The sequence below is a fragment of a genome, unplaced genomic scaffold (assembly GCF_019419815.1).
Source record: "Pyrus x bretschneideri cultivar Hongxiangsu unplaced genomic scaffold, Pyrus_bretschneideri_v1 Contig36, whole genome shotgun sequence".
In the NCBI taxonomy this organism is placed as follows: Eukaryota; Viridiplantae; Streptophyta; class Magnoliopsida; order Rosales; family Rosaceae; genus Pyrus; species Pyrus x bretschneideri.
In genome coordinates, this window is record NW_025999679.1 from 334,037 (window position 1) to 358,674 (window position 24,638).

General features: G+C 39.5%; 1 protein-coding gene across 2 annotated transcripts; it reads left to right on the forward strand.

The window, feature by feature from the left end:
- The first annotated feature begins 13,176 nt into the window (after positions 1-13,176).
- On the forward strand, positions 13,177-19,428 carry LOC103948647 (mediator of RNA polymerase II transcription subunit 8). 2 transcript variants are annotated; one of them, XM_009359685.3, is made up of 10 exons: positions 13,178-13,703; positions 13,791-13,974; positions 14,249-14,356; positions 14,459-14,523; positions 16,479-16,754; positions 16,960-17,007; positions 17,763-17,969; positions 18,699-18,752; positions 18,956-19,016; positions 19,140-19,428. In XM_009359685.3, exons 1-10 carry the CDS (start codon positions 13,245-13,247, stop codon positions 19,340-19,342), a joined length of 1,665 nt encoding a protein of 554 aa, XP_009357960.2. In that variant the 5' UTR covers positions 13,178-13,244; the 3' UTR covers positions 19,343-19,428. The 2 variants fall into 2 exon arrangements, with proteins under 2 accessions (XP_018503332.2, XP_009357960.2); XM_018647816.2 differs by lacking the exon at positions 16,960-17,007 and having other exon boundaries at positions 13,177-13,703.
- Positions 19,429-24,638: the final 5,210 nt, after the last annotated feature.

The window sequence follows — 24,638 nt, forward strand, 5'->3', positions numbered from 1 at the left end:
AGGATGTGAAGTACATGAATTTGAACTTAAATTACCTGATTTGGCCGAGTTAGGGTGATTGGGGGCCTGCGGCATTGGGTTTTTCACCCTTTCCGTGGGTGAGCTAGACACTTCCTCAGGTTGTGTCTACTTTCTGGGCAGATTTGGGATTGTTTGGCTTGGTCCCAACTTCTTTTCCACCCCTTAGGGTGATGGCCTTGGCGGATTCGAATCCTCCATTTGGATTGACTGTGGTTGAGCTAGGAAGCTTTCCTTGCTCTCTAATCTGTCCAAGGAACTCAGAAATCTGCCCTATTTGTTTCTTCATATCCATCATCTCCTTCTTGTTATTTGCTATCCGGTTGTTTTGATTTTGCAACCCCTGCGAAATAGAGGTTAGTAATTGCATAGCTTGATTACTTTCCAAGGACGTACCTGAATGAGATGATGCCGAAGGTTGTTGGGGTTGTTGGGGTGCATACGGCTTGGAATAAAAACTAGGGGGGTTTGGCCTAAATCCTCCTTGTTGGGCAGCTTGTTGTGGCTCCCTCCATTTGAAGTTTGGATGGTCCCTCCATCCGGCATTGTAAGTGTTCGAGTATGGATTGTTTTGATTTTGTCCTTGGAAACCAATTGCATTGGCAGATTCCCACCCACCATTCTCGATTAGTTGAGGGCACTTCTCGGATGGATGCCCTTGAATTGAGCACACGCCACAAACTTCGTGTTCTTGTGCTTTTGGACCAATCACAACCTGAGAAACAAGAGAAGTAAGATTAGCAAGTTGTGATTGAATTTCAGAAATAGCACTCACCTCATTTACACTTTGTTGCCGTGGGGCTTCCCTTTGGCCCACTCCTTCATATTGTTGAGCGTTGAGCGCTCGGTTGGTTATGAGAATCTTGGCATCCCTTGGTATTTTGTCTACCAATGCTCCTCCCGCTGATGCATCAAGCATTTGACATTCGATAGGAAGGAGGCCCTCATAGAAATATTGAAGGAGAAGTTCCTCCTTCATTTGATGTTGAGGACATGAAGCTACAAGGCCCTTGAAGCGCTCATAATAAGCCGGGAATGTCTCACCATGATTCTGTTGAATACCACTAATTTTCTTCCGTAGGAGAATCACTCTCGAAGTAGGGAAGAATTTCTCCAAGAAAGCACGCTTCATACTCTCCCACGAAGTCACAGTTTCCGGGGCTAGTTCGTAGAGCTAATCTTTGGCCTTGTCCATAAGTGAAAATGGAAAGGCCTTCATCTTCAATATACTCTCATCCACAGTGACGGGGGTCATGCTCGAACAAACCACCTCGAACTCCTTCAAGTGTTTGTTGGGGTCTTCCATAGACAAGCCATGGAACTTCGGAATATGGTGTAACAAACTGGATTTGAGTTCAAACACCTCAGTCTTCCCCTCTGCAGCCGTGGGGTATTGGATACAAAGAGGCAATGCATTATCCAAACCCGAGGCCGAAAGCTCCTTGATGGTTCTATTATCTGCTGCCATGGCTTGTTTTTCTTCAAAAATCTGATCCGTGGGCTCTTCTTTTACACCTACTTCGTCTTCTTCAAGCCCAGGTTGTGGTGGCTCTTGTTGACTCCTCGTTCTCCTGAAAGTGCGTTCAAAATCACCGTCAAAGTCGGAGATGTTCTCTATAATAGGCCGAGAGCTACGAGTCATACACAGTACCTGAAAAACAAGAAAACAAACAAACTAAGAATCTGAAATAAGAATGCACGAAAAACAAAAAAATAAAAATAAAGACAAGGGATTAGCAACTTTGCTAATCCCCGGCAACGGCGCCAAAATTTGATGCGAGAATTATACGCACACAAATTAAACCCTCGTTTGACAATTGTAGTAGAATGGATAAGTGAGGGATCGTTCTAGACCGGGGATTAGGAGGGCTTGCTAAAACCTTCTAAATTGACTTAAAAACATAAAAACTAAATTAAAACAGATTTAAGACACTTGGGAACAAGGAAATAAAAAAAAGGGGGTTTTAGTTTTGACGAAGTTGAAATAAACAAACAAAATGCAAAAATGGACAGATTGTAAACAAGTGTTGTGAAATTAGATGGTTGGTGAATTAGCTAGAGGTTCTTTCTCCACACATGATATTTATGCATATGAATCAATTTCCAGTTATTCCTTCATTGAATTATGAACGACAATGCCCCAAATTAACCGTGACATCACTAATTAACCCTCAGATTTTCCTTATATTATTGGATTGGATGGCATCATTCGACAACCCAAAACATTCTCAAAAGTTCCCTACATGTCATCATAATAGAGATACAATCGAAGATCATTAAGAATAGTGAAAACCATAAGCATTGACAAAGCATTTGCAACTATGACATCATGTTACTCATGCTAAGAATTAAACTTAACGCGATCGTGACAAGCGACCTTCACTACTTTCAAGTATAAGTTAGTAACGATTATGTGAAACCTTCTTAAACTTTAGCCACATATTCATGTATGCTAATTAAGTGTCGACCCTCAATCAACAAACACAAATAAGTTAATCATCAAATAGTTAAGCCAATTGCATTCACGAATCAAGAGTTCATAACCGGAATTCATCAATTCATATCACATAAATAATCATGGTATTGAAATCACCCCTAGCCAAAAAGGGTTTAGTTCCTCATATTTACAAAACAAAGAGAATTGAAATTAAACATTGAAATCAAAGAAACACCTAAACATTCCAACAACTCAAACTTGAATTGTATGAACGTTTAGGCCCTCTTCTCTTCCTCTTCGTTGTAGCATAAGGTCTAAGGATAGTTGGGTTGGGGGAATGGAAGTGTGGAATGAAGTGATGAGTTATGGAAATAGGTGAGGAGTGGTGGAGAAAATGATGCAGAAAATGAAGAGAAACTCACGGCTAGGGAGAAGATGGAAGTGTTTGTGGTGTGTTGTGTATGAAATGAGATGATTTTAGAATGAATGAATGCAAGGGTATTTATAGAAGGAGTGGAGATGTATATGGCTATTTTTTTAAGGTGTTTGTGGCTGCAATGATGAAGAATTGCATGTGGAATGGCTGCAATGATGAAGAATTGCATGTGGAAATAAAAGGGAAAGCTGGAAATGCATTGAAAGCCCACGGCAAAGGCTTGTTTGTTTGATGATGATGCATGTGATGGGTGGGAACAAAGGGGGAAACATGGCACAAGGGTGCTTGAGTGAATGATTGAATGTGCATGTGGATTAAAGAATGAGTGGTGGTGTAATGATGAAGTGAATGCATGTGGAATTGCAAGGAGGAAAGCTGAAATTGTGATGGAGAGTGCACGGCAAAGGGAGGTTGTTTGTGGCTGCATGTTTGGGTTTGTTTAAAGGGTGCATGTGGTGAATGTTAGGTTGAAATAATGATGGAAAAGCAGCTAGGAAAAGAGGGAATGCATGTGGAAATGTGGCTGCAAAGAGAAGGAAAGCTGGAATGTGGAGGGAAGGCACGGCACAAGGCAGATTTTGATGTTGGAAATGCATGTGTTTTAGGTTGTGAAAGCATGTGGATTAGGTGGAAAGAGGTGGGTGTGCATGTGAGTTGAAATGCATGTGTTTAAATGGTTGAAATGTGAGTATGATAAGTGATAAGTGAATGATTATGATAAGTGATAAGTGAATGATTATGATAAGTGATAAGTGAATGATATGTTAAGTGATAAATGAATGATATGTGGTGAATGATAAGTGAATGGAAGTGATAAGTGATTGCTTTGATAATTGAATGATATGATAAGTGAATGATATGATAAGTGAATGCTTTAAGTGTTTAAAATAGGGAACAAAGCCCTTCCTTGCATGGCAAGGAAGGGAGACACAAGGAAACACACGACAATGTCCTAAGGTTGCAAGGAATGTTGTTTTTGTGTTCTAAAATGCGTAGGAGTCTTCAATGATGCTTAAACATGACGTCTTTTAGGATTTAACTTTCCTACTTCAAGTCTTTAATTTCGTCCATCCTCTTGGCTCCAAGCATATGATATCCATTCCAATCTCTAATTTGCTCCAAAAGGCTCCAAAAGGCATCCTTTTGCATACCTTGCCCTTAGAACCTGAAAACACACAAAAGAAGCATAAAGGACTAAAGTAACTAGAGAAACATAACGTAAATGCACGAGAACAAGCCATTTAAGTCGCATGAATATGCTCCTATCAGGTTTCCTAACGGTAACTAAAAAAGTGACTGATTATTCTAAAATTGTGTTGGCGACGCGCCCCCACGTGTGAGTGGGGTGCACGTGCCTGACAGAAAAAAAAAATAAAAAAAGACTTGACGCCAGGCTGACGTTAGCCCTGGCGTCACATCCACTCGGGCTCTCGGGCTGGCAATTATTCAAGGGCCCGGAGCTCGGGCCTCCACCTCCACTCGGGCTTCTTCACGCTGGAGCCAGTCCATAGGGCCTCAGGCCCCTTTTCTCTGGCCTGTCCCCTGAGCATCCACCTACGGTGGAGTTGCTCTTAAGGCTCAGATTCTTCTTTAATATTCAAATTGTTGTCGAGGATTGGTATACATTTGCTTCCACAATAAGGGCATATTTACTTATTGAAAATGAGATAAATTATGAATTACATGATGCAAGAATGATGCATAGTCGTTTTAAAAAAAAAAAAAAAAAAAAGACTAGCCGGTGGCTTCACCACGAAAGTTTCTCCTCACGATTCATACTTTGTTGTTGAGATATAACATACATATTTTCAATGTTGAAATATAACATACATATTTCTTGTGTATTAGATTGTTAGTAAACGCTCGATATGTCTGGAATGGAAGTGATACTCATATCATGCATATTCATTCATGTAAATAAACATGTTCTCATATCATACATTTCAATATATAGAAAAAGTACATAATTCAATATGAAGACTCATTGGATGTTATATCTACTCACTTGCATAAATGAATGTGCTTTTATTGTTTTAATCTCAACTCTTGATATCAAATCCGAGATATCAAGACACTTGGAAATGAATTATTCTTCCATAAAAGGAGAAGAAACTGGTGAGATATGTTATCTGAGACAAACCATCCAAAAATTATAGTATCAACTATTTCTTTTCCACACTCAGGAGAAATTCTAATTTTGCATTGCTCTACGAAGTTATCATTTGATGGGGAAAGTGTAGAGGTTGCAAGTCGTGGCAAAATTGTCACCGTTGCAAAGGATCCTATGGAAGGGCATAAAAAGGTTGTTCATTTATAGGCCAAGTGTTATTTGTGACTTGAAACTCATTTACAATAGGAAAATCCGAAAGTGGATCATAACTCTAAAGTGAACATTAAATTAATTCAATCTCTTTTGCTTTGATTTTAATGGTGAAGTTAGAGGTATTTCATCAGTTTTAGTTCGTTGGGCCATTTTATCAACTCGCCAGTATAAATGTATCGTAGTACCAACATTCTCATTTTTTCTCGTGTAAGATATGATGTAAATAAGACTTCCTAAGTATGGCATACTAAATACTAATACCCACAATTTTGTTAACTTGAACAAAGTTTCAAGACTTTACATGGATGTTAATACTAAGCAGTACTCTTTGCCACATATATATTTTCAAGACTTTCCATACATTGAGTAAAGTTACAAAGCCCGTGGTAGCGCGCAGGTCCTCAATTCCTGAAGGACATCCTATTCCTCGTTTTGATGGCAATGTTAATAAAAGATCAACGAGTAAGTTCTTTAATATGCAGTCATAATGGTAATTGGAACCTGGAACCCATTGCAAATATTATATCACAGCGAGAGCATTCTTTGATCATGAATTTACCTCTTGAGGTTTCAAGTTGCTCTGATTGTCTTATTTGGCCCATGGAAAAGAACAGGGGGTGTTCACTGTAAAGTCAGGTTATTATTGGCTCCATGCAGTGAATAATCCTAACGGCCAATTGTCCCCGTCTACTTCCATGCCAAATAGCAACCATGTATGGAAAGCTTTATACCGAGCTCTTGCTACTATGGCAGGGCTTTTTAAATGACACTTGGCTCCTACTTCTGCTTGTCCTTTATGTTTGCAACAGGATGAGACTATTGAGCATTTGCTACTCTTATGCCCGTGGGTAGAAGCAGTATGGTTCGGAGGCCAATTCAACTATTGGGTAAATCGTTCGATCATCACTTCTTTTAATGTTTGGCTCCAGACAATGATTGAATTGCGTGTGCGAAATGTGATGGATACGAATCAAATTTTAACTTTCATTGCTTTGACTTGTTGGAACATATATGAAAGGCAAGGTGTAATGCTATTTTCAATCATAATCCAGTCTCCCCTATACACCGAAGAAACACACTGATCAGGCACATCACGAAATCCCAAGGAGTATTACCTGTTGGTCACCTCCAACTGATATGGATAAAGTTAATGTGGACGCAAGCTGGCAACACGGGCAACAAGGTCGCTATGTCAAGGTAATTATTAGAGACTCTGTTTGTTGATTTGTAGCTGCAAAAAGAATCAAGATCTCGGCTTTTAGGGTTGAGGTAGCTGAAGCATTAGCAGTTGCATCACAAATTGTTCGTGCAAGGATTGTTGTAGTCTGATTCAAAGGAAACAATCCTATGTCTCAACAACTCTCCTATCTCTGGCAGATGGTAAGCATAGGCCCTATCCTCCAAAAAGTTCTTCAACTAGGGCATGCTTTCTAATTCTGTCGCTGGTCATGGATTCCCAGATCAGCAAATAGGGCTGCTGATTAGCCAACGTCCTTTAAAAATACGAGGATGTGCATTTCTACATGGGTTGATCGACCCCTATCTTCGTTGGTTCATATTTTGAATAGGGATGGTCTCCCTTATCCACCTCAAATGTATGGTAGTGGGATGCTGGAAAGAGACATTAGTCTTTGCTTAGTAGTGTCATGTCTTTCCTATCTTTCCAACATTCTTTTTCCTTTTTGATGTTTGAGTTTTCTCTGTTATTCCCTTGTTTGGGCTTTCTTTTGTACATTAAGGGCTTTTGCCCTAGAATGCAATATCTAGTTTACCAAGAAAAACAATTAGTAAAATTACTAGTGAATCAAATCAATTAGAAACACTTCGACAAACCAAAAACAGTTGTATGTGATATTGGGCCCAATGAAATGAAATGAGACGAACCATAATGCCTTGTGGGCCAAAGCAGGACCATAAAGTCTTCGTTTTTCATTGTCTCTCAGTCTCTTTACTTTGATAGTTGAGAATGAATACTCAATTGAGGGGATGAGAAAATAGACTTTGCATGTGTTTATAATAAGTGGGTTAGTAAAGAAAGTTCATGTTTCACCATCAAATCAATTGGTAATATGGGAAGTAGCCCAATCATTTATAAATACATTTTTTTCCTAATGTAAGTTTTGGGATGGTCATTTCCCCATGGGTGTTTATTCTAATAGAACTCAATTTAAATGGATTAAATGGGTTTGGGTCCGTTTTATAATCTATATCCATTATGCCCATTTTTAATGGAGTGGATATAAACATAGCCATGGCCATGGATACCCATGACCCCATGAAATCCTAGAAATATTCTAACTAATACAAACGACGTTTCTTGATGTTCGATCTCTCACTCAGTCACCCTTTCTCTTTTAGTGGACTGTCTCGCTCATCTTTCTCTCATCAACTATATGACATTTAAGGCTTCCAAACTCCACTGATGGATCTTCTTCCTTTCAAATTGTAAACCTGAACTCTTATAAAAATAATTGCTCTGTAATCCAAAAAAAATATGAACAAAAACCTTATATTTATTAGGGACAATTTTTGCACGATGGGGTGGTGACGACGGACAACATTAGAGGAAAAAGAAGGGGAGGTCTAAGAATCGTAGTTTTAATATGAATGAGTGAGCCACCTCCAATTCGGCTTGTTTGATGGTTTAAAAGAATGTCATTCGTCGAATGGGCGTGCAGGGAAGGCAAATACAACTTTTCAACCCGTTCACAGGGTCAAAATTGCGCGGGTACTTGTTGTAGGAAGTTTCAATATTCTAGAGGTACTTCGCACAAAAGTTAAGCGATTCTTATACTTAGATGGCCTCTGCTATGGATCATTCGGGGCTATGCCTTGTTGCTAACGAACCACTTGTAATGGCCAACAATCTGAACAATGTCAACATTATGAATTTTTTTTTAATTTCAATCGCTTGATAAAGAATATAAACAAATGTACTGAAAATATTACCTCTAAATTGGATACATCCAACGATTATGCACCAGCTTAGCAAATTTTGCCTTATACGGCAAATGTTTCAGTACGTGAACCATACTTGTGAAAAATGACAATGGATATATTCGCTCTAGCTGTCATATATAAATGTACCCAATATCTTCGATCATATCATCTACGTCCGACTTTCATAATGTTTTCGCACATAGTTGCTTGAAGAAACATGACATATATGCCATCATCTCAACAACCGTGGAGTCCAAGTACGGCAGCATACCAATTGAAAAGAGTCGTTGCAATAAGACATGACAATCCTGGCTTTTCAAACCCAACAATGTTCTAGTGTTCAGTTTAACATGTCTTGGTATATTGTTAGCGTACCTATCTAGAAATTTCATACATTGCAATCACTTGAAGAACTCCTTCTTGGTGTCCAGCTTGAAAGTATAATTGGCATTCTTTTTCTTGTATTATCATTTACTAATGTAGGCCATAGGTTAGACCTTATTCCCATCATCATATCGAAGTTCTGATTGGTCATATTACACTCTACTTTCATGCGCATCAACTCTACAATGGCTATTAGGACCAAAGAATCTTCACAACTAAGGTACAATTCTCACTAAGTTTCCTTCAACAATTCATTATACTTCTTAGGGTATGTGGATGGCTTTTCGTCTGTATTGAGTGAAACATTAGGGAAAACATCATTTAATATGTCCATCACTTGGTTGCCATCAACACGGCCATATGAAGAGGGTTTATGTGTCACTATTCAACTGCTGAAAGACGTTGAAGCTATAATGGATAATTCACCATCTAAGTCCAATTGGAGTAAGTATGTACCATCCATTCATATATAAGTGATATTAGACTTCGTCCAGTGTCATTCAAAAATAGTTGTTACCTTCCATGTAAGGACACCTCATATGATTTTGAGCACTAAAATGATTGCTTGCAAAATTGAATAAAGTTGTTGATCCCATCCAGATATTAGTCCACTCTTTGTCCATTGTGCATGTTTTTAAATAAATTAGTTGTCATAATGATTTGATATACGATTCATCACCCCTTATTCCTCCAGTAATGATCATATCCTATTTGAAAGTGCATTTTTGGTGTTGCGGTTTGCAATTCACACAACTATTTTTGATCTTACAAAATTCGGCAGCATCTCCCTAGGGTTCCCCAAGTGCAAAACGTAGATATTATAAACAAATATTTATTATGCACTCGAAGAATATTAAGGGGATACAACCAAATTTTCCACGAATGAAACTTAGCCACATTCATTGCACACCTCAACACATACTAATGCACTCTCAAACTGTCTGAACTAGACAACTCAAGCATCAGTTAGATCGCAGAGCCGCAAACTGCATCTACACATGTACCTAACAGAATCTTAAATGGGTCGAAGGTTTTTTTCAAAATCTTTATCTTCGTATAAAGCACACCATGATTTCCTAGACTAGTGCTGCACATATTAAATTCGCCTAGGCTAGATAAGTTTTCGTGGACGGATTTTTTACGCATCATTATGGGCCTTTTCCCAATGACAAGAAAACTTTGGCCAACAAACTGATAGGTTAGGCAACGTTAACCTAGCCGATGAACTTTAGTTTTGTTGGGCAAACCTTCAAATATTATGCACCATTTTGCACTCTTGGAGCCAAAACGTTGCCTAACGAATTCCACCTTGCCCTACGACTCTCTTCTGTCACGTAAAAGTTTTGAATAAACCCTAAATGTTGACCAACTTTGCCTTACCAACTGAAAAATTTGTCGAGTAAAGTCTCCTTACACTTTACTCGACGAAAGTTGATTCCTCAAGCACAATTCCGTCGGACAAAATTTTGTAGGGCAACCCCGAATTTCTGACTTTACTCAATGGAATTTGATTCCTCGAGTAAAATTTTGTCGGACAAAATTTTGTAGGGCAACCCCAAATTTTTGGTAGTGACACCTCATTGTGAGGGGAAGTCAGCAAAAAGAGCTTTGCATATACAAGACTTTTTTGCCAATGGCAATTATAGCTCCCTCCTACTATAGTGCACATAGTTTTAGAGCAAATAAATACCAAGAATATAATGATATATTTTTTTTTAATTACAAGCGATATTATAACTTACACTATTTTCAAGATAAGAAAATGCATGTACCCAACTAGGTGTATTTTTGTGTTTGTTGGCAATGTTAAATAAAAGTAGGTAGCTAGTTGATGCAAGTCTCCAAAGATGCATGCACATGTAATGTGACATCTTGTCCCGAGATTTATTATATTTTATTATCAATAGTAGTGAAATTATCAAAATGCCCCTGGGATGCCACATAGGCCTTTCACGTGGATCTCAATTTTCCTTTCACTTTTCCATGCACATGTAATGTGACATCTTGGAGTTATAACGAGCAAGATATGTCTGAAACTGTATAAAATTACCTAAGGTAAATTCAGTATTCAAAGACCTTTGTGTAGCATGCACCATTGCATCGGTTTTATCTAGGATGCTGAATTCGGCCTTATACATTGTAAAAACTTACATGAGGTGACTGATTTGAGTAAGGAAAAACAAGTGGATTTTAAACGAAGTTTTATTGGGTTTAATTAAAAAAATCTGATGGTGGATTTCGTACAATGGGCATAAGGAATTGCTTGGCTTTAATGAAGGCAAGTGGGAGATTAAACACGTTCCTATGTAGGAAAAATCATATTTTTATACTAAAAAGTGAATCATGATACTATTTACTTTACTTTTTATTTTATCATTATCGTTAAAACTCAAAATTTTCAAACTATTTTTATTAATTTTTCTAAAACATAAACCAGCCTTAAAAAAGGCTTTCGTGCATGACAATCTTTGGACTTCTGAAGTGGTTTAATGTGCAAGTTGCATTAAACAAATGTTTTAATGGGTTTTAAAATCCACCTCTTTTACACATCTTGTCAGACATCATCAGTTCTCATTTCTTCATTTTTCACTTTTAATACTCTGTCTCTCGCTCTATCTCACCACGTCTCTCTCTCCCCCCCTCTCTCTCTCTCTCTACCAATTCATTCAATCATCAATTCTCATCATCATTTACATCCTCTCCTTTCATCTCCCTCACATCTTAACTCTCTGCCTCTCCGATAACTCCCCCCCTCTGCAACTCATCTTCTCCCTCTCGGACGCACGCACCAACCACCACACCACACCCAAAAATTTCACAAACTAACCCAAAAGCTTCCTAAAAGCCCTCGTCACCATACTTGAAACCACGAAGAACACATAGCAGAAATGAAGAGTCCGTTTTGAACTTTGACGCATACGAACCCGACCCCTTTTTCTCGGTAAGCTCCGACTTTCTTTCCCAAAGCTATCCTTCAAGTTCTAGTGGATTTTCAGGTACGCATGCATGTATTGGTGTGCATGTAGACATTTTTTTTAACCTCGTTATATTTCCGGCGAGTTGTAGGAGTTTTCCAAACTAAACCCAGCTAAACTTTGTTGACTTAGTCGTGTTTGAAAGTGTAGGACGACTTCCCACAACCCCTAGACCATGGATTTGAACTTGCATGCTCATTCTTTGGTTCTTTTCCCACCAATTTTCTCAAGATAATTGGTATGAATAAGACTCCACATTTCTCACAACTGCATCTCATTACCCGTAACCGGATCATGAGTAACTTCAACCCAGCTAGTACACAACGCAACATCTTCAAAAAGTGTTCAATTCGTACCTACATCATTAGTCATTTTGTTGGAAAAAATTTGGATTGAAACTTTGAGAGAAAGATAGGAATGTGGTTGAAAGTAGTTGAGAAAATATGAAATTGTGGTGTAAGGTAGAAATAATGAGAAGGTATTTATAGAAAAGTATAATTATTTTTTTCGGATTTTTATTAATTTTCTACATTTTTTTTAAATTTTTTTATTCACATAATTAGTCTCTGCCATTGGATTAAAAAAAAATTTGAATGGCAACACTCTAGATTGTCCCATGTGGCACAACGGTAACATTTTAGAATTTAAAACTGTTTTTTTTTTAAATTTATAAAGCCGAATAGCGTAGACCGTTGATCTCATATCCAATGGCTGAAATTAAATAAGGTTTTTTAAATTTATTTACCGTTGGCAATCCAATGGTTCATAAAATATAGCTGTTGAAATCCAACGGATGTGGGGAAGCCATGTGGCCTCCCCAACAGTAACATCTCAGAAAAGTGCCACGGACCCCAACTTTGAATTTGTGTCGGACGACGAGCGCCCACATCCGCTTGAAGCGCACGTGCCTAATGCAAAAAATATATAGAACTTGGCTGACGTCGCCCAAATGTCAACCTTGCATCACGTTGCCTTCAAGCGCTCGGGTTGGCAACTCCTGCCGGGCCTCTCCCTTGAACCCGCTCGGGCTTCACCCCAGCACAAGCTGGGCCTCCCCACTCGGGCTGTCTGGCCCTATTTGAGAGCCAGTCCATCGGGCAATAATAGCCCACGGTGGAACTGCTCTAGATCAGATCTAGACTATACCCCTCTAACTCGATCCAAAACCACGCGGTCTCTCTCTCTCTCTCTCATCCCACTTCATTGGCAAAACTACGGCGACCCGGGACAGGAACGCGGGCGACAAGATCCGTACGCCAACATATTGCTTCTGGTCTGGTCTGGTCTGTAATTTAAGGAATTAAATTTGGAACCTGGGGCACGATTTGGGTTTTTGTTTGTCTATAATTTCCGAGTGGGAACTTGGGTTGGTTTTCTCAGGAAAGTTGTGATTTTTTTTGGGGAAAATTGGTAGGAAATACGGGTGTAGTTGGGTGGTGTCAGAAGAAAGAGAGGAAGTGTTGCCGCCGGCGGAGCAGACGGGAGGAGGTGTGTGAGGGAGCTTAACCTTCAATCTTCCCATGTTGATTTTTCCAGGTAATTGAAGGTCGCCAACCTTCGATCTGAAGGACGACAACGAGAAAGGGAGAAAGGGGAAGCGAGGACTGGCTTTGGAGGTTGGGGAGTCATCGGTGGGTGGCTGGGGGTGGTGTTTCGTAGATAGGAATTGGGGAGGCGTCGTATTCATCTTTCACCGTTTCTAACTCCCTTCGCCCCTGTTCTCATACCACAATGGCCGCCATGGAAGGCGTTCTCCAGAACCAACCTCCTCAGCCCCAACAACCGCCGCAACCCATGGCGGTGGAGAGACTAAACGACGCCGTGCAGCAACAGCTGAATCTCGAGGCCGTCAAGACCCGAGCCATCAGCCTCTTCAAAGCCATCTCCCGCATTCTCGAAGACCTCAACGCCTACGCTTACGCCAACACCACGCCCAAATGGCAAGACATCCTGAGCCAGTACTCCATGGTCAACCTCGAGCTCTTCAATATCGTCGACGAAATCAAAAAGGTCTCCAAGGCCTTCGTGGTGCACCCCAAGAACGTCAACGCCGAAAACGCCACGGTGTTGCCGGTGATGCTGTCGTCAAAGCTGTTGCCGGAGATGGAGGTTGAAGACAATGGAAAGAGGGAGCAATTGCTTCATGGGTTGCAGAACCTCCCACTTTCTTCCCAAATTGACAAGCTTAAGGTAATTTAGGGTTTAATTTGGCATCTGGGTTTTTGCTGTTTTGGTGTATGATATTCAAATTTAAAAGTTTCAGTTTGTTCTATGCAGGCGAGGATTGATATGATTGGAGCTGCTTGTGAAAGTGCAGAGAAAGTGTTGGCTGATACACGAAAAGCTTACTGTTTTGGAACCCGTCAAGGCATTCCGATTGTTCCTACTCTGGACAAGGCGCAGGCTGCCAAAATTCAAGAGCAAGAGAATCTTCTCCGAACTGCAGTTAACTTTGGCGAAGGTAACTTTTTGTCAAAAAGTTTTCTGCTTTTCTATGGTGCATTGTCGTCAATGACTTGCTTGATCGAATTTGGTTGACGTTTAATTCGTATGCTCTACTATTCTTGGTCAGCTTTGAGTTCTGTCTTCGTATTTGGATTTGGTTCTTTGTTTCACCTTCTAATACTGTCTCTAAATGTTTATGATTTTAGACGTCCGGCTTCTCCTTAAACTTGTCATTCAAAGTGTATATGCTTGTATGTGATTTTTCTAGATGGGTTTGTATATTTAAACAGGTTTACGGTTACCTGGAGATCAAAGACAGAATGCACCTACACTTCCAATGCATCTGGTAGATGTACTCAGTGTAGGTGATGGAGTGCAAACTTTCCCTGAAGCATCGGGTAATAATCAGCTACGTTTTGTTCAATCATGAATCCTGATTTAACCAAGTTTATATAGTTGGTTATATCCACGACCTTTGACTTTACCTTAAACATTTTCAGGGATGTACTCAAAGAATACCCCTGTATCATCAAGTAACTTGGCTGGTCAGAGCCCTCTAATGCAGGTTAGATGATAGTCCTCTTAAGGGGCAACTTTGTCTGTTTTAATTCTTCTTTCATGCTTGCAAATTTGTGAGGCAATCTGCTGATCAGGTTATGCTAAATGTTATTTCATTTTGTGCATGGACTTCATCTTTGAAAGTATTATTTTCATTTTCATCTCCCTCTCTCTGTGTCTCTTGCTCTCATATTTTGCAGAAAGTACAAGTTCACGGATCTCTTTTTCTTTCCTCACGTTTTCTCACACCATTCATTCTGGCCATATTTTCGGCATTTATCTCCATCTTTTTTTCACATCACTAGGGAGTTGCGAGACTACCACCTCAAAAGTCTCCACTGCTTAGTGCAATACTTTCCACAATGGCCCTTTCCATCTCATTGGGACCCCTTGCTTCGTTTGTCATTGTTAGGTCAAATATATGGTTTTTATGTTCCCTAATGCTCTAGTTATGTTATATTCAATTTGATTTTTTTTATTTTTTTAACCAAGCGAAAATGAGCTTGATGTTTGAGCATTGGTGATCAGGCTGGCTAGTCTACTTTTTTTGGTATCCTCGCCAGCATGGTTCTGTCATCTAATCTTTTATATTCATTGTCCAAGATTGTCTTCAATAATCATAGTTTTACTTTATAACTGGGTTGAGTTAAGCCCACTTCAATTCAAACCCAATTAGTGGTTAAATTAGGTTTGATTTTTAATTGGATCTGCAACTTAACTTTGTTCAACCTTAGCCAAAACAAGGTTATGTTAAATCTCCTTAGGGCATCTCCAATGGAGAGCTAAAGGGCTCAATATAGCCCACTTCTAACAAAAACCCATCTCCAATGGTGGGCTAAACGGAATCTTGAAAAAAGATTCCCGAGCTAATGGGCTGCTGGGCAAGCCAAATATAGCCCAGTTGAAGGCCCAGGGCAATACTGTTGAAGGGGCCCACCACGTGCAAAAGGTATCAGGGATGCTGGGTGGTTGTGATCTGGTGTGGCGCAGTGCACCAGATATCACACACCCACATGAAACAATCCCCAAGATGTGTTAGTCATTGAAATCCACTGGGTCAGAGAGATGATGGCTGGTCTGGTGTGGTTGTGGTTCAATTTGGGTAGGGTGGCAGGCTGAAGAGACAAACAGGTTGGGATGAGGATGAAGAATATGGGAGAAACAAAATGACTTTTTTCTAATTACTAATTAATTAGTTTAAAGTCAGGCTTTTTAGCCAAAATAGTTCCTGAGATTTGCATAACTCCTCACTTTGGTCCCTGAGATTTGAAATCGATAGAATTGGTCCCTGAGTTTGTCCACACTCCACACTCAATCATTTTGATCCTTCCATGAAAAATCTCCATAAAATAAGGATAAAATGACAAAAATACCCTCAATTTTTGTCAAATCATTTTGGCCTATTGTTTATTATATTGAGGGTAATTTTGTTATTTTGATCCTTATTTAACATAATTTTTCACCGAGGGACCAAAATGATTGATGGTGGACAATCTTAGAGACCACTTCTATTGATTTCAAATCTCAGGGACCATTTTGGCTAAAAAGCGTTAAAGTTATTCGTGTATATTTTTTTTTTGGTTGGAAGTTGGAACATGTATAAATAGAAGTTTTATATATTGTTTTTTCAATAAATAGAAGTTTAATTAATTTAAACATACATAGTAGTTGGTGGGTGAGTGATGTACCATAATATTTCTCAATATGCTAACAAGTAATAATATGTTGAGAAGAATAAAATATAGCCCCTGCAACATGGGGGATGGAACTATTCATTTAAAAACTAGATTTTTGGTGTGCTATATTTAGGAATGGGGGGGCTAAATCTGGGACAACCATTGGAGATGGCCTTAGTGTGAACTTGAGCTTGATATATAATGATAAGGTCTCTTCTTCTGTGACAGTTTAAATAATTCAACTATACTATGCTCTGGTCTTCTTACTCTACAATGTCAAAAGCAGGTTTCTGGATCACAAATTATGGGAAGGCCAGCTGCATCTCCTGGTGGTGCAAGTGTTTCAAACTTTGATAACACAACTACATCTCCGCTGCCATATGCCAACTCACCAAGGTCTGGTACAACTATGATGAATACCCCATCTCCTCAACAACAAAGCCAGCAACAGAAGCAACAACAACAGCAGCCACAGCAGCAGAAGTTGATGCAATTACCTCAGCATCAGCAACTCCTGGCTCAGCAACAATTTAGGCACAATGCAATGCAAGGAATGGGACAAGTAAGGTTTTAAGGCAAAATTATTTGTACCATACTGCAGTTTTGGAACCTTTTCTGTATCATCCATGTTATTAATGTCTTGATGTGGTTCTTTTATTTTCTTTTGCTACATAATTTCTTGACAAATTATCCAAAAAAAAAAGAAGATAGTTTCTTGACCTGTCATCTAGAGAATGTAACTTTTGACTATAACATATGTTTTGTAGAATCAGCTGCAGGATTTGCAGGGCCAGGCTCAGCAGAAGTTTCAGTCGGTAACTTTGTTGCTAGCTCCTTTTATCCCTTTTTTCTTTCTTCCAGAGCCTGGTTGCATATCTCTACTCTGTGTATAACGAACCCTGATTATTATTTACTCCTTTCTTTTTATCATCCTTTAGGAGATCTCTTATGTTTTTCTAAGGTTCTAGATGCTCTATTCATTGAACTTTTCACATTCCAGGGGTGGTTATGTACTTTAAGATATTATTAAGACATCTGTGATTCTGTTTACTAACTTTACTTGGGATGTCCTTTTGTTTTATAAAGTGGAAGAATTGTTAATTAGCACCTAGACATCCTGACAAATTACAAGCCTTTTGCATATGTGCCTATAAGCTGGGCATTCATTATCCAATTATTAGAGTTGGATAAGAGTTTGTCACCTCCAAAAGGATGGTTAGAGAAACGTGGGGAGTGAGCAGCTGCTTTCCCCTTGTACTATGTTCGATGGTTTGTAGCCATAAGGAGCTTACCTTCCTATCAGAGATGATGGGAAAAACTATTGTTCTAATTTTAGATCTAGGATTGCGGTGGGCTTGCTATACTCTCTCTCACATGATATTAGCTAAAACATGTCTTTGGATTGACTATGTCACTTGTCTTTTTTTTAATATTTCCATTTAACCAACTGGTAAGCATTTGCATGAACTTATCAACAATGAAAAGAACAATTATTTGTCTGCAACTCCCCTCACGTCCCCCTCTTTTATGGGTTTCTTAACTAATAAATTTTATTTCATTTTTTCTCTAGTTACATGGACAGCATCAAATGCAATTCTCTCAGCCACTGGGGCACCAGCAATTTCAAGGTCGGCAGTTGCCCTCTGGACATGTACAACATGGCATTGGTCAGAACCAACTTAACCCGGGAAGCCAATTGAATCGCCATCTTAGCCAGTTTTCTGGCACTGCTAATAGTGCATTGTTTAATGCTGCTCAAACGACACCAAGTCAAATGGTTGGATTATATACCTGTTCATCGTCATTTTATTTCATTAAATGTTTTTCTTTTATATTTGCCAAATGGAACTGCTTTTTCTAATGCAACATGGTGGGGAAATTTTTACCTAGTGATTAGAGAGAAGAAAAAGAGTGGGAAAGTTCTTGTCAATGGACAATTGCTATTTTATAATTTCATTATTTCTCTTGATGCTAACGCAGCTTTGATTTGATACATTTTTTGGAGGAAATTATGTGTTGATCTGATCTTTGCATGAAAGTATAGGCCAGAATCACATTTGTTTTCTGGCAGGATAGTTTTCTTTGAACAAATTTCCCCCGGTGGTGATTATGTTTAAGTTGAACACAATGCATTTTCATGAAGCTATATGGGAGGGAATGCTTGTAATGTCTTTTGAAAATCCTTTCCAGACTAGCCCGAAGCAGAACATTGAATTTTTTTTCTATGGGCTGAGTTGAAGTTATTTGCTATTTCTCATGCTAGTGAAGCACGACATGCATAGTAAAAATTAAAAGTCATGGCTATTTTTTTTTTTCATGCCATGTATATTATAATTCCCCCTTCACCGGATGATTCTGTACATCAACTTGTATTGCTTGCTTGTTCATTGATATGCTTGTGTTTGAATACAGTGTAATGTTTGCATAACTCTGCCTCTATGTTTTGTTTCCCATGCTTAAAAGTGGTATCTATGTCATTTTATCTTCATTTCTTTTCCTGTTTCAGATACCAAACATGTCGGCTACTATGTCCTCTCCATCACTTCTGCCACGAATGCCGGTACATCTCCAATGTGATTAGCTTTGTTGTTTAACCCTAGGTGAATTATTTTAAAAAAGCTAAGCGAGTTCATAACTAATGCATTGGAGCATCGATTGAGCTCCAAAATATGGCTTTGGTAATGAGGTGTTGTTTACTTGGTGAGCTCCTCTAGTTACGACAAATGCGATGACAATCCTTTTTATTATCTTTTTGCTGCACAGTACGAAATGCCTGGTAGCAATCCTCAGAGGAGTCACGCTTCCCAAATTTTGAGTGATCAAAGTATGACACAAGCCCCCTTTCTTTGTGTTATGTTCTACTTCGAATATCTACTATATGAATTACGATTCCAAATATCCACTTCGAGTTAATTGGCTCAAACGAAGTTGGGGTCTTTGCTTGCAGTGTTTAATATGGGAGCAGCAAATACCGGTGGTATGATGCCTCTACAACAGCAGCAGCAGCAGCAACAGCAACATGGTTCACAAGGTTCGTTCGGAAACATTCAGCCGAATGCTCAGAATCTGCAGTCTAATATGGTAGCACTTCAGAGCACACCACAAAATCATCCCAATTTTGGCCAGCAGAGACAGCAAAACCAGCAATAACAATAATTATTCGTGTTTGTCTGACACGTACTCGATAAATATTTAACTTTTATTATTTAGTTCATTAACGTTAATTGTTAGTTCAACTCTCTTGAAATATGACAATTTTAGCAAAAAAAAAAAAAAAAAATTTATTGTGGTTAAATGTGATGATAATGGAAATTTGGAGATGTATAAAATAAAAGATCAAAGGGCAAATCGACAACAAGTACAAGTTTAGAGAGAAAATTGAAAACTCGACCCAATGCCAATTACAAAAACAAGTGGTCTCTTCTACCAAAAACCAAACAGAAAGATGGTCTCAGCTTTCAATTGAAGTTTGGGCAATAATCCTGGTCCCTCGCAGTTTTCCGTTTACGGTTTCAGGTCGTCGGCCGTTTTTTGTGTGTCCTCATTGTTCACTTGCTTACGAGAACCGCCATGGCTCCTCCTCGATCCTCATATTTCTTTGACTGATGATTACGATGGGTTTATTTTTTACAGTCTAGAGGGAAAGTTGTACAAATTGAAGAGCATGCCCGAGGAGTTGCGGAATGATATTTGCCTCGGATGCTCTCTCGGTTGGTTACAATTTCTCAACGAACAAGAAACAGCCAGATCTCGTGATGTTAGGCCATCTCCAACCGAAAGGAGGGCCAAAGGATCATGTTTAGCCTTATAGTTCAGCAAGAAATTATTTCTTAATGAACAGTGCTAGACTATATTTTTACCATCTCCAACCGAGGGGTCCAAAGGGTCATAGGCCCAAACATAGCCTGTTTGACAAAAAATCCAATTCCAACTAAAGGGGGCTATTTTTTAGCTCACTCAGTAATTTATTATTTTAATTGAAGTAATATGGTTAATTGAATTAGACTACCATATTAAAATAAGGTTTTCAGACATATATTGAATGCCATTTGTCGCTAAATGAATATGTCTCTGGATTTCTTATCTTTATATAATGAAAAGAATGTGAAAAATTGAAGTAAAATGAGGTAAGATAACATGGAATGGTGAAAAGGAGGTGAAAAATGGTTTAGGTATTTATAGGAAAAAAATTGGAATTTTTTTTTTCAAAAATTTCGTCTAAAAAAAAAAAAAAATTCAAATCCAACAGTAACCTGATGTCAGCTAGCATGGGTTTGGGCTTGTGCAAATGGGCTGGCTGGCTCCTTTTGGCCAGCCCACTGGCTTGGTGATGAATTATGGCCTGATGGGGCCCACAAGCCTTTTGTCCTAGCCCTCGGTTGGAGACGATTTTCGTGTTAAAACAGGTTATATTTTGGCCTATGACCCTTTGATTGTGTTGGTTGGAGATGGCCATGTTTGAGATCCAAATTCCACTCCCTCCCCTCGATACTTTTCCACATGTAGAATTGCAAGTTAGATTCAGCCCCATGGAAATAGCAAAATACTACACATGATGGTTGATGAAATTGATCATATGAGATATCTCAGTAGGCATAGCTATACTAAACTAATAGGAATTTGATTCCTTTCTTGTTCATCCCAATATGAGGATGTGAAGAAATGTTGTCTCATTTCGGAAGTCTACCAAACCTTGCATGAGCTAATATGAAATTGGGTTACTTCCAATATATTTGTCAATTAAGATTACGATGGAACCTGTTTGGGCCCAAAATAATATTTTGGGCCGAGCTTAGAGTTGTTCTCGGTCTAGTAACATTCATCTAGAATCTTGTCATGGGCCACCCAGTCAAGGTCGGCCGAATCCTATTACGGAGATGATTGGTTTAGATAAGGGTGATGTAGTTGAACCTAGTGCAACAAGGAGTCTTAAAGATGAGGATGCTTAGAATTAGGGGATGAATATGGTTCGTTAAGGAGCTTGGTTCAAAGTCCTATAGGGGTTAGGATTGGTTGAAAATTGATCAGATTGGGTTGAGGAGTTCTAATCCAAGTGAATCTCTAGTTCGACCATAAAAGGGTTTGATGCTACAAATAAAGAGGGAATAGCATCATTCAAAGCCCTTCAAATCAACACACAAATTGCCTTGCGCAAAGCTTCTCAACAACCTTGAGATTTTTTTCCTCTTCCTTTTTCTTCTCGCCAACATATCTTCAATTTGGATAGACAACACTATGAAGGCAACTGGCGACATCTTCAGTTTGGATAGACAACACTGGAGCTGTAGAATCAGCCGACCGAGGAGCATCTTCAGTTTGGATAGACAGCACTGCTTCGAGGCCGACTAGTTATTTATCCAAGTCTCGGTCAACAAGGATTTCCGAGTCCTTGTTGGTAGAGGTCATCTTATCAGTCTTCTCAGTGAAGTGAGGTGTTACCAAGTTACTAGGCTCGGCACATTGAAAGCCAAGTTTTATGATTGGATATTCGCAAGTACATTTTAGAGTTCGGCATGCTGACGGCCGAACCATATTTACAATCAAAACATTTATCTTTTTGAGTATTTGTGTCTGTACAATTTGGTACCAGTTTGGTGTACTTATACTCTCACGAATATAATTATCGAGACCGAACCTGGCACCGGCGATTTGTGAATTTCGAAGAAACTTGTAGCCTTGTCTTCAAGCTCTAAAGCCTGAAGGCCGAGACATGTTCCTTTCTTGGCCGTAGTCGCAAGATCAATAAGTCAGGAGCACGCCCAATGCCACATCAACATATTTTACTCCCCGACCAAACTCGGGCAACGAGTTGGCACGCCCCACACATAACTAAAAGACGTAGCTAGCTTATTAGTTACTCGGCTGCATGCCAAATAGGCTTGGTAGTTTTTTGGGTCAACATTTTGGAACGCCCAATGGGACACAATGCTAAAATTAGGAAGTTGATGACTATTGAAACATGGTCAGTAAAAAAGAAAACAATCATGGATAAGTCAATGACTAATCTTCCACCTACAGTCCAAAGCCCAGGACACGATGGCTTGTCACAGGCACAAAATCCTCCTGCTGTCGTGACACCTGAAGCCACAAAGTACAACACGCCGAGAAAAGGAAATTAATGTCGGCGGTCAGACTCGTGATGCAGAAATCCCCACCAAAATGACAAAAGGGGTTTTTATTGAAGGACTAGTGGAGGATTATGACGATGACAATGATGAGGCCTCCGATCCACCATCTATATTTTTTCTCCGGCAACGATTTGAAGAACAATCCTTACGATTTGAGCAAGTGTTTAGCCAAGAGGTAAAAAACATACTTGAAGAGATGCATGATAATAGCGCTGTGCACAACAGATTGCTCGAAGTTTTGGTTAATAAAGTCCATAACATTCGACCCGCCGATCGACTCAAGCAGCCTCATATTCTAAAGAATAATCCCCTGCTAGCGATACAGGCCGAGACAGGATCTGCTCAACTCAAAATGATTGACTTTGAAAAAACTTTGAAAAAAATGGTGAATCAAGCAACAGATTGGTTAGAACTGACCGAGGAGTAGAAGCGGCGCCTATTGACATGGTCAAGTCCAGAGAATGATTCATTCGGCCTTAAAAAAGGGGTCGAAGTTTTCAAAATTCATTCACCGATATCCAACATTTGTAGAGAGGTTCGAGTATCATAAGGGATTCAGGATTCCAAACTTTAGCCTTTTTGCTGGAGAATCATCCTTGTCCTTATTAGAACATGTGGCTCGATTGACTGCTAAATGTGCAGACGTTAACAGTGATTTTCATAAACTACAACTATTCAATTTCTCGTTAACCCGCTCAGCGTTCGCATGGTACATTAACCTCCCACCCAACTCCATCCAAACTTGGGAGGAATTAGTCGAGAAATTTCATAAGCAATTCTATCAGCTAGGGATGGAAATGTCAGTCTCTTCTTTAGCCAGGATGGCTCAATCATCCGACGAATCATCAATGGAATATCTTACGAGGTTTAAGTCGACAAGAAACTAGTGCCGAGTACCCCTCCCTGAAGTCGAGTTTGTTAGGCTTGCCATAAATGGCCTAGATGTGGAGTACAAAAAGAAATTCTTGGGGGCAAATTTCCGAGATATGTATGAACTGGCTCAACATGTCGAGCAATATGATTATTTGCTTCGAGAAGAGAAAATCTTGAAATCCCCAACCTGAGGGACGATCTACAAAAACCCAATGGTAAGTTATGCATCGGCCAAAGGCGAAGAGTCCTAATATGCCAGCATAGATGCGGCCGAGATAGTAATTGACAAACCATACGTATACAAAGCGTTGGCTCACATTAATTCCAAAGATGTCAAAACCCCCTCGGCCTCTGTGGAAGCCGCCATTAAAACGTCAAAGGTCTACACTTTCAACATCCCCAAGCTGATGCCATCTTCGACCAATTGTTACTTGCAAAAATCGTCAAGCTTTGGCTAGGGCATAATATTCCCAAGGCCAAAGATTTGAAAGGAAAGAAGTATTGCAAATACCACAACTCAAACAAGCATATGACAAATAATTGTGTCGTATTTCGCGACACCATCCATAGCTAGATCGACAATGGCAAACTCAAGTTTCTCAAAAAACCTCCAATGGTCGTTGACGCCGATCCTTTCCTTTCGGCTATGGTAAGCATGGTAGATACTCATCTACCCAAGGACAAGAGAAAAGGAAAAGCCAAATTTATCCTGACGCAGTACCTCCCTAAATAGAATTCTCGGCCGCGATTGAAAGTTGATCTATCTTCGAACGAGCCACTGAAATATTTTTCAAACCCTTCTTATGCTGAGTCAATGTCAAACTCTAGCACATAGGAAACTAATGTATTGATGGTTTTATGTAGTCGGTGCAAATTAAACGTCATCATAACTGAACCGAAGGAACATCCACTTTGGGTTGAAGCATCGCAATTGGCGCCTGCAGCAACATCTTAAAAAGTGCTCGATGCAGTCCAACGCTAGAAAGTTTTCGATAGGCTCGACCCTTAAACAAATAATAATAAGCCATCTTCGACCAGATGGGGACTTGATTTCAACGCGACATTTTACAATGAAGATTATTATGCGTTCAACTATGGCAGCTTAAGTTCAATTGTAAACTGGCGAACCTTTAAGCCACCTGAGTCACGCGACCAATGTTGGTATAACTACAACTCCCTTATTGATGCATATACCGCATTGTCCAAATCCCATAAATGCTGTCGCCAGAGAATAGACTGTATGGCTTGCCGACAAGCAGCCTAGGCAACTTTAGCAACCAAATGACAGCCGAAAAAAATGGTGGGTAACGAAGATGACCGACAGCCTCCGACAATCATGACAGAGCTTTTTCAAGAAAAACAGGTAATTAATCGCGATTTTGAAACCATAATTGAAGAGTTCGAGAAGCGAATCAAACTCCTTCTTCGACCTGGGGAGATGAAAG

Excerpts from the sequence above, each read along its gene's own strand:
- LOC103948647 (XM_009359685.3), top strand. The coding sequence starts at position 13,245 with ATGGCCGCCATGGAAGGCGTTCTCCAGAACCAACCTCCTCAGCCCCAA. Across the intron at positions 17,970-18,698 it reads AAACGACACCAAGTCAAATG|ATACCAAACATGTCGGCTAC; the intron begins GTTGGATTATAT and ends TTCCTGTTTCAG. Across the intron at positions 18,753-18,955 it reads CACTTCTGCCACGAATGCCG|TACGAAATGCCTGGTAGCAA; the intron begins GTACATCTCCAA and ends TTTGCTGCACAG.